This window comes from Mobula hypostoma, chromosome 12 (genome assembly GCF_963921235.1).
Source record: "Mobula hypostoma chromosome 12, sMobHyp1.1, whole genome shotgun sequence".
NCBI lineage: Eukaryota > Metazoa > Chordata > Chondrichthyes > Myliobatiformes > Myliobatidae > Mobula > Mobula hypostoma.
The window spans coordinates 57026127-57040121 of NC_086108.1; the positions used below are offsets into that span (position 1 = coordinate 57026127).

General features: G+C 39.1%; 1 protein-coding gene across 1 annotated transcript in view; it reads right to left on the reverse strand.

The window, feature by feature from the left end:
* Positions 1–4261: 4261 nt before the first annotated feature.
* LOC134354832 (guanine nucleotide-binding protein G(I)/G(S)/G(O) subunit gamma-12-like) overlaps positions 4262–13995 on the reverse strand; it is an 82827-nt gene continuing 73093 nt past the window's right edge. The window contains exon 4 of the mRNA XM_063064189.1: positions 4262–8969. Within this exon, the coding sequence (XP_062920259.1) occupies positions 8844–8969 (126 nt within the window). The 3' untranslated portion in view covers positions 4262–8843. The remainder of the gene's footprint in view (positions 8970–13995) is intronic.

The window sequence follows — 13995 nt, forward strand, 5'->3', positions numbered from 1 at the left end:
CACTTAATTCAAATACAAGGCACACCAGTTCCCACCGGCTCCCACACTAAGCTGATCTTCCCACACTTGTACATCTGTTTTATCAGGCCTTGAGGAAGAGATCACGTATACAAGAGAGTAGGCCACCACAAATAGTCCAGCTCAGGGATGACAATAACAAGCTGAAATAAGTGGCATCTTTATGTATATCTCAGTTCCTGTTGGATTCGCTGATAACAAATGATAGAACTAAAATTCCCTCTACCAGACATTCACTAACTCCACTTCAGTTGCTGATCAATGGAGCACTGTGACTTTTCACAACTAAATAGAGTCACAGCACACTACATCACAGAAACAAGACCCTTGCCCCATCTAGTCCATGCTTAACAGTTATTCTGCCTAGTCCCATCAACCCACACCTGGACCATAAACTTCCATATTCCTCCCACCTGCGTACTTAATCAAATTTCTCTTGAAATCAAACCATACTCGCACCACCCACCAAACCATACTGTAAGTGGCTACACAGATTTTTAGCTGGTTACGAAGCCCCAATGACATGCTTGCACTTATTAGTCAAGGCATTGAGCTCAAAAGACAGGATGTTGCTACTTTACAAAACTCTAGTTAGGCCACATCTGGACTATGGCATACAGTTCTAATCACCCCATTAAGGGAATTTTGTCAAGGCTTTGAAGAGGGTGCAGAAGAGGTGTAACAGGATGTTGCTTGGATTACTCGGTGCTGTCGCAAGATCGAAGAAGATGGAGGTGTATAACTGCCAACCGCGGACTCGGGACGGCACCCACTGACTGACTGACTGCCTGGATTAGTGGGAATGTGCTATAATGGGAAGTTGGACAAACTTGGGTTGTTTTGTCAGGAGCAGCAGAAGCTGAGGAGTGATATTATAGACGTTTATAAGATCATGAGTGGTATAGCGTAGACAAACAATATCTTTTTTCCCAAGATTGAAATATCTAATGCCAGAGGGCATGCATTTAAGGTGGTGGTGGGTTGGGGGGGGGGTAATTTCAAAGCAGATATGAGGGGCAAGTTTTGTTTTTACACAGAGAGCAGTGGGTGCCTGGAATGCACAGCCTGCAGTGCTGGTACAAGCACAAACATTGTAGACTTTTAAAACTCATTTAGATAGGCACATGAATATGAGGAAAATGGTAGGACATGGGCATTCTGTTGGCAGAAAAAATTTGATTTCTAATTTAATTGGTTCAGCACACCATTGTGGGCTAAAAATCCTGTTCCAGTGCTGTACTCTTCTATGTTTACTACTTTGCTTTTGGATGATTATACCAGAGAGCTTGGTCAGTTCAGAGACAACTTGTCAAACCATGAAACAAGATATCTGTTAACTCTGCTTACAGCATTAATCAAGCTCAGACTGCATGGCAATCTTTTTGACTTCAATATGCACATTTGAGTCTTGTTTTTAAATTTTCTTGCATTTCTGTGGTCCACTTCTCCACCAGCAACCTAACTGGACTCCTCCATCCCTCCCATTGCAATAGGCAGTATTAAGACCTTTCCTGTCAGTTCCACACCAAGTTGCCGATATGCCTCTTGCAATTTCCTTGCTATTGATACACCCAGGTTTGTGCCTCAATGTGATCCTTGCACGAAAGGACAAGCTGTCATTTGGACCCTTTACTGGGCAAGACATGCCGGTGACACACCTGCCATCAGTGCCTACTTGGGCTTATTTGGGATGAATGAATCAACAGATGAAAACACAACTAATCTTGTAAGTGGATTGTCCCAAGTCCCTGTGTTTGCACTGAGGTTTGGTTTCATATCATGTGATAGTGTACTGTAAAGTGCAGCGATTTGTTTTGACCCAAGGACATCTTCCAATAGGTTCCATGAAAATGCCTTGAGTATAATAAATGCAAGAGGACACTTAAGAGAGAAGTCAGGTGGGATTAAACAGGATACAAGGTTGTTCTGGAAGACAAGGTGAAATAAAATCCCAAGGGCTTCTACAGCTACAATAAGAGTAAAAGGTTAGCAAGGGACAAAATTAGTCCTCTTGAAGATCAGTGTGGTTATCTATGGACAGAGCTGAAAGAGATGGGGAGGTCTTAAATGTTTTTTTAATACCTGTATTTACTTGAGAGACAGACATGGTCTTCAGACCTGAGGAAAAAAAAAGAGAAGAGAGACCATGGACCATATCCAGATTATGGAAGGGGAGGTGTTCTCTGTCTTGATGTCTTGTGGAAAATTAGGGTAGATAAATCCCTGAGCATGATGAGATGTTCCCTTGGCCCTTGTGGGAGGCTAGTGCAAAAACTGGTTTTTAAAACTGGTGCGTAAAGTCCACAAGGAACTGTCTCCAATTCACTGTGATCTCCTGGTATGGAGGGCTAAGTGGGAGGGATGGGATCTTGGAGCAAGTAAAGGGTGACACAGCATTATGGGCCAAAGGGCCTGTACTGTACTGCATTGTTCTATGTTCAAGCAAACCAAGAGATACAAGGTTAGTGCTGGAAGGTGCCATCACGATAAATATTTAACTATGAATTTAATGATTGGCAGAGCTATGTACAGAGGGAAAATGGTCTCCTGATGCACTTTTTTCCCCTCGTGTTCATTGCACTGCAGTGATGTGCCAAGGCTAAAATGACAGCACCTCCTGAGGTTCAAAACTACAACCAAGGACGTGGGTAGCAGACATGAACATAGCCAATTCAGAATCACCATCTTCATACTGACTTCAAAATAATGGTTGCTCCTTCACCAACATTTAGCTCCATACAAAGAACAGTGTGGAAATATATTCACCAGGAATTTTCCAAATCCTTGCTCATCGTCATCTTCTCATGGGGACAGAGGACTGGGGAGTAAATATTGGGTTTGCCACTTACTAATAAAATAAATGTCTGCAAAAAGACATTACTTGGGGATTTAATCTTCTCTGCCTTTTCTCCTTGGAGCGATGGAGGATGAGAGGTGACCTGATAGAGGTGTACAAGATAATGAAAGGCATTGGTCCTGTAGATAGTCAGAGGCCCTTTCCCAGGACTGAAATGGGAAGCACAAGAGGACATAGTTTTAAGGTGCTTGGTAGTAGGTACAGAAGAGACGTCAGGGGTAAGCTGCTGTGTTTTTTTTTGTACGCAGAGAGTGGTGAGTGTGTGGAATGGGCTGCCAGCGGTGGCGGAGGAGGCTGAAATGATAGGGTCTTTTAAGAGACTCCTGGATAGGTACATGGAGCTTAGAAAAATAGAGGGCTATGCTTAACCCTAGGTAATTTCTAAAGGAAGTACATGTTCAGCATAGCATTGTGGGCCGAAGGGCCTGTATTGTGCTGTAGGTTTTCTGTTTCTAAATTCAGTTCCCTGCCTTGAGGTATACACACTCATTTTATACCTTGCCAATTTTCCATCATTTTAATTTTAAAACTGTATTTCATAAAGAAAGGAACTGCTCAGAGCTTCTTTTTGTACCTTTTCCCAGAAACTGCTTTTACTGTTCACTTGGAATGATAAATGTACAGCACAGAAAGTAATTATTCAGATATGCACTTGTTCTTTCAATGAGTCATCTGTTGACACCTACTTCTAGATACTTCCTCATTCCCTTGCAATTTTTACCTTTAAAGTGTTCTCCAACTTCCCTTTTGAATTTTGTATTTATCAACATTTTTGGTTGTTGTCATATGAAATGCATGCCATCTGGTTATAGACCTTTTCACCTCTTGAAATATCTTCTCAATGCAGTCTACCTATTTCCCAAATTCTCCAATTCATTCATATAACTATAATCCTGCTCATCTCCAAATATTCTAGTACCTGTCTATATCCACTATAAATAATGCACGTTATTCCTGAATTTTAATGCATAGAATAGGAAAAATCAGTTAAGCTGAGATCAAAATAACATTGGGCTAGCGTAATTTTATATCCATCACATCTAAGCTGCTACTTCTACAAAGTAGCAGTCCATGTGCTTTATTAATTGCCATCATTACCCATCTTGTCACCTTCGAAAATTTGTGCATAAGTACCCCAAGTCTCTCTCTTCACATCCACCTTAAGATGGTTTAATTTAAATCTAGTACTTCCCCATACTTCATTCGGTATTTGTGTCACTGGGACAATTATGATCCCCACCTGACAGATTACTTTAGTTATTCTCTCCATCTACCCTCTTAACTTAAAATTCATTTGTTTTCTCACTTTTTCCATTTTGATAAAAGGTCATTAGCCCAAAACATAACTCCTCGCACAGATGCTTTCTGATCAATTGAAGATTGGCAGCAATTTCTGTTTTTATTATAGTAGTGCATCTCTTGAAGATCCATCTTTAGGTTTTTACATGAAAAGCCCACAACTTTAATTTTTCACTTTAAGCAATCGAGTAGGACACATAGATGCTCAAGTACTCTTAATAGTGCTGAATAAAAATAGAAGTTATAAAATGCAATGAGTTTATTAATAAATGGAGTAATTGCATCCACGATACTGAACACATTCACATCACAGAGTATAATACATTACCTTTCTCACAATTATATTTGAACAGGGGAAATAAAAGGCAATACTTCTACAATTATTTGTAAGTCAACTGTAGTGTTGGAAAATAGCATTAATAGAAAAATTAAAAATTGTATTGAAATTTTTCCCTTCAAAATGAGTATGCTTAAAGAGGAAGTTAATTTTGAAACAAAGATTAAACCAAGTATACAGAAACTAGGTTTAATGCAGAATGGCAACTACAGAATAAATGAAAATACAACATAATTTGGGCTTCTTAGTTCACATCATAGCAAATTAAGAGTTTAGGAAACACAGTATGCCTTGTTTTACTGTACTGAGTTTCAATCAAAGATGGAAATGGATAATAATTCGGAGGCATAAAATAAACATCAGAAATGTGCAGCATTGGGTGTTATGGCAAGAGACTCAAAGTGGCAAGCAGCCCTCATGCATGACTTCAATCAGACCCAAATAATAGATTCATGCGTTCTATCGAGTTCTCTGAAATACTGTGGGCCAGCAAGGGAAGGACTGGGAAATTGTGTATTCAATTGTACTGGAATCCAGGATTCAAATTAAACATTCTCAATTTTGAAATGACTTTGCTAGTGCTGACTGAACTAGACTGCAATCACTCCAAAACAAACAATCAGCCTGAGCTAGATTCACATTCCGATTTCAGTGAATAAACTCAACTTGCTGCATCCCCAAGTTTTCTTCTGCTTATTTTTCATTTTCTTGCAATTTCTTTTAAAAACATAAGGCATCTAATATAAAATCAAATCAATGTAAATTTGACAATAAGGGCAAACGTGCTATTTTGGCCATTAAGCTTTTCATTCAACTTGAACACAAATGAGGTTTTAAAATGGTTAAAATAGTCTTGTATACAATCCAAATTTGTGTCTTTTCCTGCACACCAAGACATATAAAGTTCAATTTATCATTGCTGTGCAATTTTCCCCCTTTAATATCTTTTCACTCAATGCAAAAGGTTAATAATCTATTCAACAGAAGACCCAGAGATATATGCTGCACACCTGATCCTCTTATTCACGTGTGTCAATGCGAAAATCATTACATAGCAGTATCTTATGCAAAAGCAATGTATGTTAGCAGAAAAAGTAACAGACTTTGAAAGCACTATACTCTGCATTATGGACAATGAATCACAAATAAGTCTACTCCACTTATACTCAATGTGAAGATGGCAGATTTGAAGGTAGACAAACAAAAATAAGTGCAGATCGCAAGTCCCCAGGAAACGTTTGCTAATGCAATGAATAATTACTTCCCAATCCAAATGCAAGACAAACACTGAAGAAAAACAGTTGAAGAGCATCTTAGTGATTTGAACCACTTCATAAAATGCAAAGGATTAGGAAAGGTTTTGGTAATAGTGTACTGATGCCACATGTTCTGGAGTTTATGGGAGATGGATAAGGACCAACAGCAAGTCTCTGACAATGCTTGTTTAAATACCTGATAGTTCAGCATCTCTCACCTGGTTCTGTTACCCATACTTCTGTTAAACCTACCAGGTCCCCATTTCCATGATCCTTTTAAATTCACATGGTTCACTGGAAAAATTATTATACTACCGTGTGATATTTAAAGCTGCATTGAAATATCCATTAGTGTGTAAAGTCTAGTGCAGCAATGAAGTCCTGGAGAATGCCAGATTACTGGAGTTTTACATGTAAAATAACAGGACTCTTCCAGAAAGTCATAAAGGATGAGCGCTTTGATTATTCTATGTGTAGATAGAGTCATAATGAAAAGTCACAATGACTTCAAAAGGAAATGGATAACTTGTAGGTAAAAGGTAGTATTTGAAGTGAAAGACCCTCCAACAAGTAAAGTTAAAGTATAAAAAGAAATATTTATACCTAAGTGATCTAAAATAAATTTAAATTAAGTGCTGAATGGAGTCAAAGAAAGCACTTTGTGGTTTTAATTAGCCAATGGAGGCTAACGTGGACAAAATTCTATGGATTCATTTGATCAGTTTTCCATTGTAGGAGATGGAAGTCTATGGAAAGTATAATTAAAATTGAATTTTGTTGTTTAATTTTAAAAATAGTGCAGGCTGTATAAAGGCGCTTAAGGAAATAGCAAAAATTATTGGTATTGTCATAATAAATATTTGACATTTTGCTATGCTTGGCTTCCAGTTCAGAGCACCATTAGTGTTTCAGGTTGTCTCCTGAGATTCAGATTTGGAATGAAAAGTAAAATTGTCATATCATGGCAACAGAGTGCTAAAGAACAATCACCAAAGATTCCCATGGGAAAGTTCCAACTGGAAAATTTGGTAATTCAGGTAGAAAATACTTGATTATTGGGAGCTCTGTCATGTCCCAAGCTAAATATAGACACTCAACAGAAATTACTTGGAGACCCAAGTCTTAAATACCATAATAAACTGTAATCAGTAGAGGAAAAATATATATCCAAAGCTGATGCTTAGGATTATATGCCCTCCTTGATTTATGAATGCTCGATTTATGCACAGTGGGCATGATGAATAGTTCTCAGATTATGTCGTTTTGTTATAGTCTGGAGTGGACTTGCATACAAAAAAGACCATTTACGTCTCACATGCAAGTGTAAATGATTTTAATAAATATATGTAAGCTTGCATCTGAATCATAGAAAACAAATCCCTAAAGCAATGCCATGATTAATAGATCTGCAAATATGTTTGTGATATTTTAATTAGGCAGTTTGGTTATTTTCGAACATGCATAAATGAATTGAAATCCTGGCCATTCCTTTGTAGGAGTTAAAAATTCAAATGGTTACATTACAATTTGATTTCAGTTGTAATTACTGTAGGTCATAGATGGAACATTTAATGAGGCTTATTTGGTAATGTTGTTAGAATTTACTGCCCTAAAAGATGGTGGTTGTCTTACAAAAACCAGGTTAAAGTAATACAGAAGTCTCTGCAGTTACTGCAAATTGAATTTAAATATTGGGGGATTAGCTGCTGAAATGTGAAACAACTAAAGCCCAGGAACACTTTGTTATAACAACAACATTTTACATTAAGCACAAGTACTGTATGTTATGGATAGGACAGTTGCCCCAGTAAGATTAATTTACTTCACTTCTACCAATCATATTGAGATATAATATCACACATTAATACAATAACTTTCAAATAGTAAAGATGGCCTTTGAGCTTTGTATTACAATATTCATTTTGGCAAATTATTTTAAGCGGCATTTTGCTTTGATGTTGAATTAAAGCAATGTTGTATTTAATACTGCATATTCAGAATTCTGTGAACATCAGAAATTAAAGTCATGCTGCCAAATTTCCAAATTCAGATACAAAAGGTGCAAAATGAGCACAAAAGAGAATGCAGCTAATGAGCAACAAATATCCTAGTTTGTCAAATATAGGTGTAAAAGCAAGGTTTGAGAATATTTCCCCTTCATAAATTAGTCCAGTTTCCTCAAAAGCTTAGTCTTATCCATGCTAAACTGGACATTTCTGAACAACACATTATTGAACATTCTTGCAATGTTCAATTACTAAATTATTTATTTCTGTTCTGGCCTTTAACAAAAAAGTTCCCAACATTATACACCTACATTTGAGTCATTGAACACTGATGATCAACATCGATCTGGTATTGTGCTTGGAATGGACCAATCCACACTTCAGTTATTAGATTAAAATGACATTTAAATTCCAGAACTCTTAATAAGAGGTTGTGCTTATGGATCTCAACAATTTCTCAATGAAAAATACGGTGATACTAAACTGATGGGAAAAATTGAGAAATTGTAAAAGCATGGGCTTTAAGGCAGCTTAGATGGTAGAAGGCTTTAAGTAAGGAGTTCGAACAAGTCAAGCTGAGCCAAGTGAAGGTTCTGCCACCTATGGCAAGGTGAAAGGAAAGACAGGCAGAGGCATGCAAATTAAAAGCGGTGGCATGATATGGCACTTCAGACAGAAATCAGGATAGTAATGAATTGGAAAGATCCACTTCAAAATTAATTACAATGTTGGTCTTAATTAAGTATACTCAAATACATCTACAAGTTTAAAAACTGCATACATTTACATTAATGTTGGAAAAAGTAAATATAAAGGCATGTTATTTGTTACATTCAATCTTCATTACTCTTTTGTGGCACAAATGCTTATTATTTTTTAACATGTCCTTTTGGTTTAAATGCACAATATATACCCTAATCTATTTTCTGGAATGGACAAGGGAAAAAGTGAAAATTTAATGTGGAAAATATTTTTATGTGGAAACTAGAGGGCATTAAGATAGTATCATCATTATCTGTTCTATTATTGGTCAGTTTTTTTTAAAAAAAGGTAGAAAGCACAAATCAGGACTACAATATAATACAAGGCTTCTTGTCTTTGAAGGGATTTTCTGAAGTTGGGATGCCATTAAGCAGAGGGTCATTCTTGGCATGTTCTTCACAGTAGCGCACAAGATCTGCTGAAGCCTTTGATACCTGTAACAAAGAAAAGCTGAGGAGTACATGCGAGGACTTTCACAAATCAGTCCGATAAAATTATTGCTGGTTGGCTCAAAATACTTTTCATTCAAAAATAATATTTTAAGTTCATTGAGAACAGCTAATGCTTTATGAACAAGTGATGCTGGAAATGAATATCAAGTTGGTCTCCATCTGAAATTTATTTGGGTGAAATACTTAGTCCTCAAATGTTCATATGCAAAATGTTTCTTTAAATTTGATCCTTTGGTAACTTATTCCACGCCAGTTGCAATATGTACTATTGTGACCAAGAATATGGTATATGAACTACATGGCATCGACTTTCAATTCGCAATGTTCTTATTTTCATTAAAAATGAATAATTTCAAAAGAGTATGTAGTATGCATCCATCATCTTAACTTGATAAATGGAAATTTAATTAAAAAATAGACAATAAAAATAACATGGCTCTGAAAACAATTTTTCAATTTCCAGTAGAGCCTGCAATAAAGGAACTTCCCAAAAATGGAGATTTCTGAAATAGAGCTGTAAATTTCTATGTTCTATTTGGTTGATAGGAAAGCTGATGAGAAATTAAAAGAAACCTTTTGTTCAAAATTAATAGTTCATTAAACTTTGTTTTAATCTTAATGTAGAAACATATTTGAAACAGAAGGGGGACCAATATCCTAGTGGGGAAATTTGCTTTTGCTGTCTGGGAGGATGCAAATTAGATCGGCAGAGGTAGTGCAACTCAAGGGAGTGAATTCAGTGAAAAAAAACCGAGAAACATTTTGCAACCAATGAATGCAAGCCAAGCAATCAGAACAGCCATGCTTACAGGAGGAGGACAGATAGGACCACTGCATAAATAGCATCTACTTCAATGCACATTCTCAGGCAGTAGAATGCTCCTCTCGGGAGATATGTAATTTCAGGGTATTTAATGGTCTCCCTGATGATTACATCTGCAGGAAATGCACCCAACTTCAGTTCTTGACTAACAAGGGCAAGGAACTGGAGCTGGAGCTGCATGTACTCACGACCATCTGGGGGCTGAAAACCTCATAGATGAGGTGGTCACACCCAGAGTGCAGGCTTCAGGTAACAGATGGGTGGCCACCAGAAGTAAGGGGAATAAGCATTCAGTGCAAGGTTCTGTGGCCATTCCCCTCAACATGTGTAACCCCCTTTGGATACTGCTGAGGGGCAGAATAACCTACTGGGGCACAGCAGCTGCAGCCAGGCCAGTGGCACTGTAGCCAGTTCAGAGGTTCAGGCAGAGCAAAAGTGATAGGAGACTTGATAGTTAAGGGGACAGAAAGGAGATTCTGTGGCTGTGAAAGAGAACCTAAGAGGGTGCATTGCCTTCCAGGTGCAAGGGTGCAGGATGTCTCAGAGCAGCTGTTGAATGTTCTTAAGGGGGAGGGTCATGGTGCACATTGGCATCATTGACATATCTAGGTAGAACAGGGGAAAGAGGTCCTACACAGTGAGTATAGGGAGTTAGGGAAGAGGCTAAAGAGCAGGACCTTCAGGGTAGTAGTCTCTGGATTACTACCTGTACTACATGCTAGTCAGGACAGGAATAGTATGATAGTACAAATGAGTGGCTGAGAAAGTGGTGCAGGGTTTCAGATTTCTGGATCATTGGGATTTCTGCTGGAGAAGGTGCAGAAAGGATGGGTTATACCTGAACCCGAAGGGGGACTAATATCCTTGAGGCAGGTTTGCTAGTGCTGTTGGGGAGGGTTTGAACTGATTTCACAGGGGGGTGGGAACCAGAGTGATAAGAGTGCGGATGAAGCAGTTGGTAAACAAGTTCAATAAGACCGAGAGGAAAGACAGGCAGATTGATAGGGCAAAATTGCAGTCAGTGGGATGAGTTGAACTGTAACATGGGGGCAAAGCCAAAAAGGGTAATAAATATGGGACTGAAGGCGTTATATTTGAATACACACAATATACGGTTTACGGTAGATGAGCTTGTGGCACAGTTAAAGATGGGCAGGAACGACACTGTGGGCATCACTGTGTCGTGGCTAAAAAAAGATCATAATTGGGAGCTTAGCATCCAAGGATACACATTGTATCAAAAGGACAGGAAGGCAGAGAGGGTGGGTGGTTCTGTTTGTTATAAAAAAAAAATCAAATCCTTAGAAAGAGGTGACACAGGATTGGAAGATATAGAATCCTTATGGGTAGAGTTAAGAAACTGCAAAGGTAAAAAGATCCTGATGACAATTATACACAGGCCCCGAAACCGGAGCCAGGATGTGGGATTTCAATATGCAGGTAGATTGGGAGAATCAGGATGATGCTGGATCCCAAGGGACAGAATTTGCAGGATGCCTACAAGATGGCTTTTTGGAGCAGCTTGTGGTTGAGCCCACTATTCTGGATTGGCTGTTGTGTAATGAACTAGATTTGAATAGGCAGTTTAGGTAAAGGAACCCTTAAGGTGCAGTGATTATAATAGAATTCATCCCGCAGCTTGAGAGGAGAAGCTAAAATCAGATGTATCAGTATTACAGTGGAGTAAAGGGAATTACAGAGGCATGAGAAAGGAGCTGGCCAAAGTTGAACGCAAGGGGACACGAGCAGGAATGACAGTAGAACAGCAGTGAATGGTATTTCTAGGAGCAATTCGGAAAGTGCAGAATAGAAACATCCCCAAAATGAAGTAGTATTCTAGAGGAAGGATGAGGCAACTGTTGCTGGCCAAGCTGGTCAAAGACAGCACAAAAGCAAAAGGGGGGGCATAATATAGAAAAAAAATAATGGAAAGTTAAGAGGATTGACAAGCTTTTAAAACCCAACAGAAGCAATTGAAAAATAAAGTCATGAGGAGAAAAATGAAATAAGAAGATAAGCTAGCCAATAATATAAAAGAGGATACCCAAAGCATTTTTCAGATATATCAAGAGTAGAAGAGGTGAGAGTGGATATTGGACCACTGAAAAATGACACTGGAGAGGTAGTAATGGGGGACGAAGAAATGGTGAATGAAATGGCATATTTGGTCTCAGTCTTCACCGTGAAAGACACTGGCACTTTGCCAAAAATTTAGTGTGTCGGGGGCAGAAGTGAATATCATTGCTATTACTGAGGTGTTTGTGTAGCTGAAAGGTTTGAAGGTAGAAAATTCAACTGGACCAGATAGACTACAACCAAGGGTTCTGAAAGAGGCAGCAGAATAGATTATGGAGGCATTAGCAATGATCTTTCAAGAATCACTAGATTCTGGAATGGTTCTGGAGGACTGCAAAATTTGCAAATGTCACTCCACTCTTCAAGAAAGGAGACAGAAGAAAGGAAATTATAGCCCAGTTAGCCTTACTTCAGTGCTTAGAAAGACAACTGGAGTCCATTATGAGGCTTCAGGGTACTTGGAGGCACATGTTAGAGTAGACCGCAGTCATCATGACTTTAAGGGGAAATCCTGCTTGACAAATCTGTTAGAATTCTTTGAGGAAATAACTGGCAGAATAGACAAAGGAGAGTCGGTGGATGTTGTTTACTTGGATTTTCAGAAGGCCTTTGACAAGTTGACACACACCAGGCTGTTTAACAAGATAAGAGCCCATGGTATTATAGAAAGACTAGCATGGATAGAAGATTGGCTGCCAGTGACTACTGGTGTTTTCCACAGGGGTTGAAGTTGGGTCTGCTTCTTTTCATTTTATACGTCAATGATGTGGATGATGGAATTTATGGCTATGTGGCTAAGTTCGCGGATGATATGAAGATAGCTGTAGGGGCAGTTAGTGTTGAGGAAAGCAGGGAGTCAGCAGAAGGACTTGGCCAGATTAGGAGAATGGGTTATAAAAAATGACAGATGGAATATAGTATAGGGAAGTGAATGGTCATGCACTTTAGTAGGAGGAATAAAGATGTGGACTATTTTCTAAACAGGGAGAAAATTCTGAAATCAGATGTACACTGTGTACATACATCTACTGATGCCTCTGGACACATCTTCAGTGATGTTCCTGGAATCATCGGGTGTTTCGGGTCTTTCAACATCATACACCCTCCTCCAGGTGACCCAGCCGGGGCTGATCAGACCCCAGCTTGTGTCCAGATGACTAGCTACTTATGACTCCATGGCTCCCCTCTTTTGAGCCACGGCCATCTTGAGGCCCTCTCTGCCACATCAGTGGTACTGCAGATGGCTCTCCTCTTTCTCTCTCCCTCGATGCCCAAATTACTGAAGGCTCTGGCTAAAGAACGGGCTGTGAATCCCCTACAACCAACCTCCACTGGGAGACACCTCGCTCTCCATCCAGCCTGCCGACATTAGCTGACCAGTCCTGCGTGACTTGGGAATCCTTGTGCAGGATTCCATAAAGATTAACTTACAGGTTTGGTTGGTGGTATGGAAGGCAAATGCAGTGTTAGCATTCATTTCAAGAGGACTAGAATACAACAGCAAGGATACTGAAGCTTTTAAGACATTACAAGACATTAGTCAGACCGCATTTGGAGTACTGTGAGCAGTTTTGGCCCGTCAAAGAAAAGATATGCTAGCATTGGAGAGGGTCCAGAGGAGGCTCATGAGGACGATTCTGGGAATGAAAGGGTCAATGTACAAGGTGAGTTTGATGGCTCTGGGCTTGTACTCATTGACATTTAGAAGGCCTAATCAGGAATAGTCAGCATGGTTTTGTGTGCAGGAGTTCTTGTCCGATTAGTATTGGAATTTTCTGAAGAGGTAACTAAAGGGATAGAAGAAGGCAGGGCTATGGATGTAGTCTGTACTGACTTCAGTCACATGGAAGGCTAATCTGGAAAGTTTAGATCACATGGGATTCACGGGGAGCCAGTGAAGTGCACTCAGAATTAGCTAGACATAGGAAACAGTGATGGTTAAAGGTCAAATCTTCAACTGGAGGCCTGGTGAGGTGCACTTGGGGTCAGTGTGGGACTTCTGTTTTCATCATGTATGTAAATGATTTGGAAATTAATGCACATGGCACGATTAACAAGTTTGCCAAGGATAATAAAATAAGGGCTCTTGTTGATAGTGAAGAAGGTTAT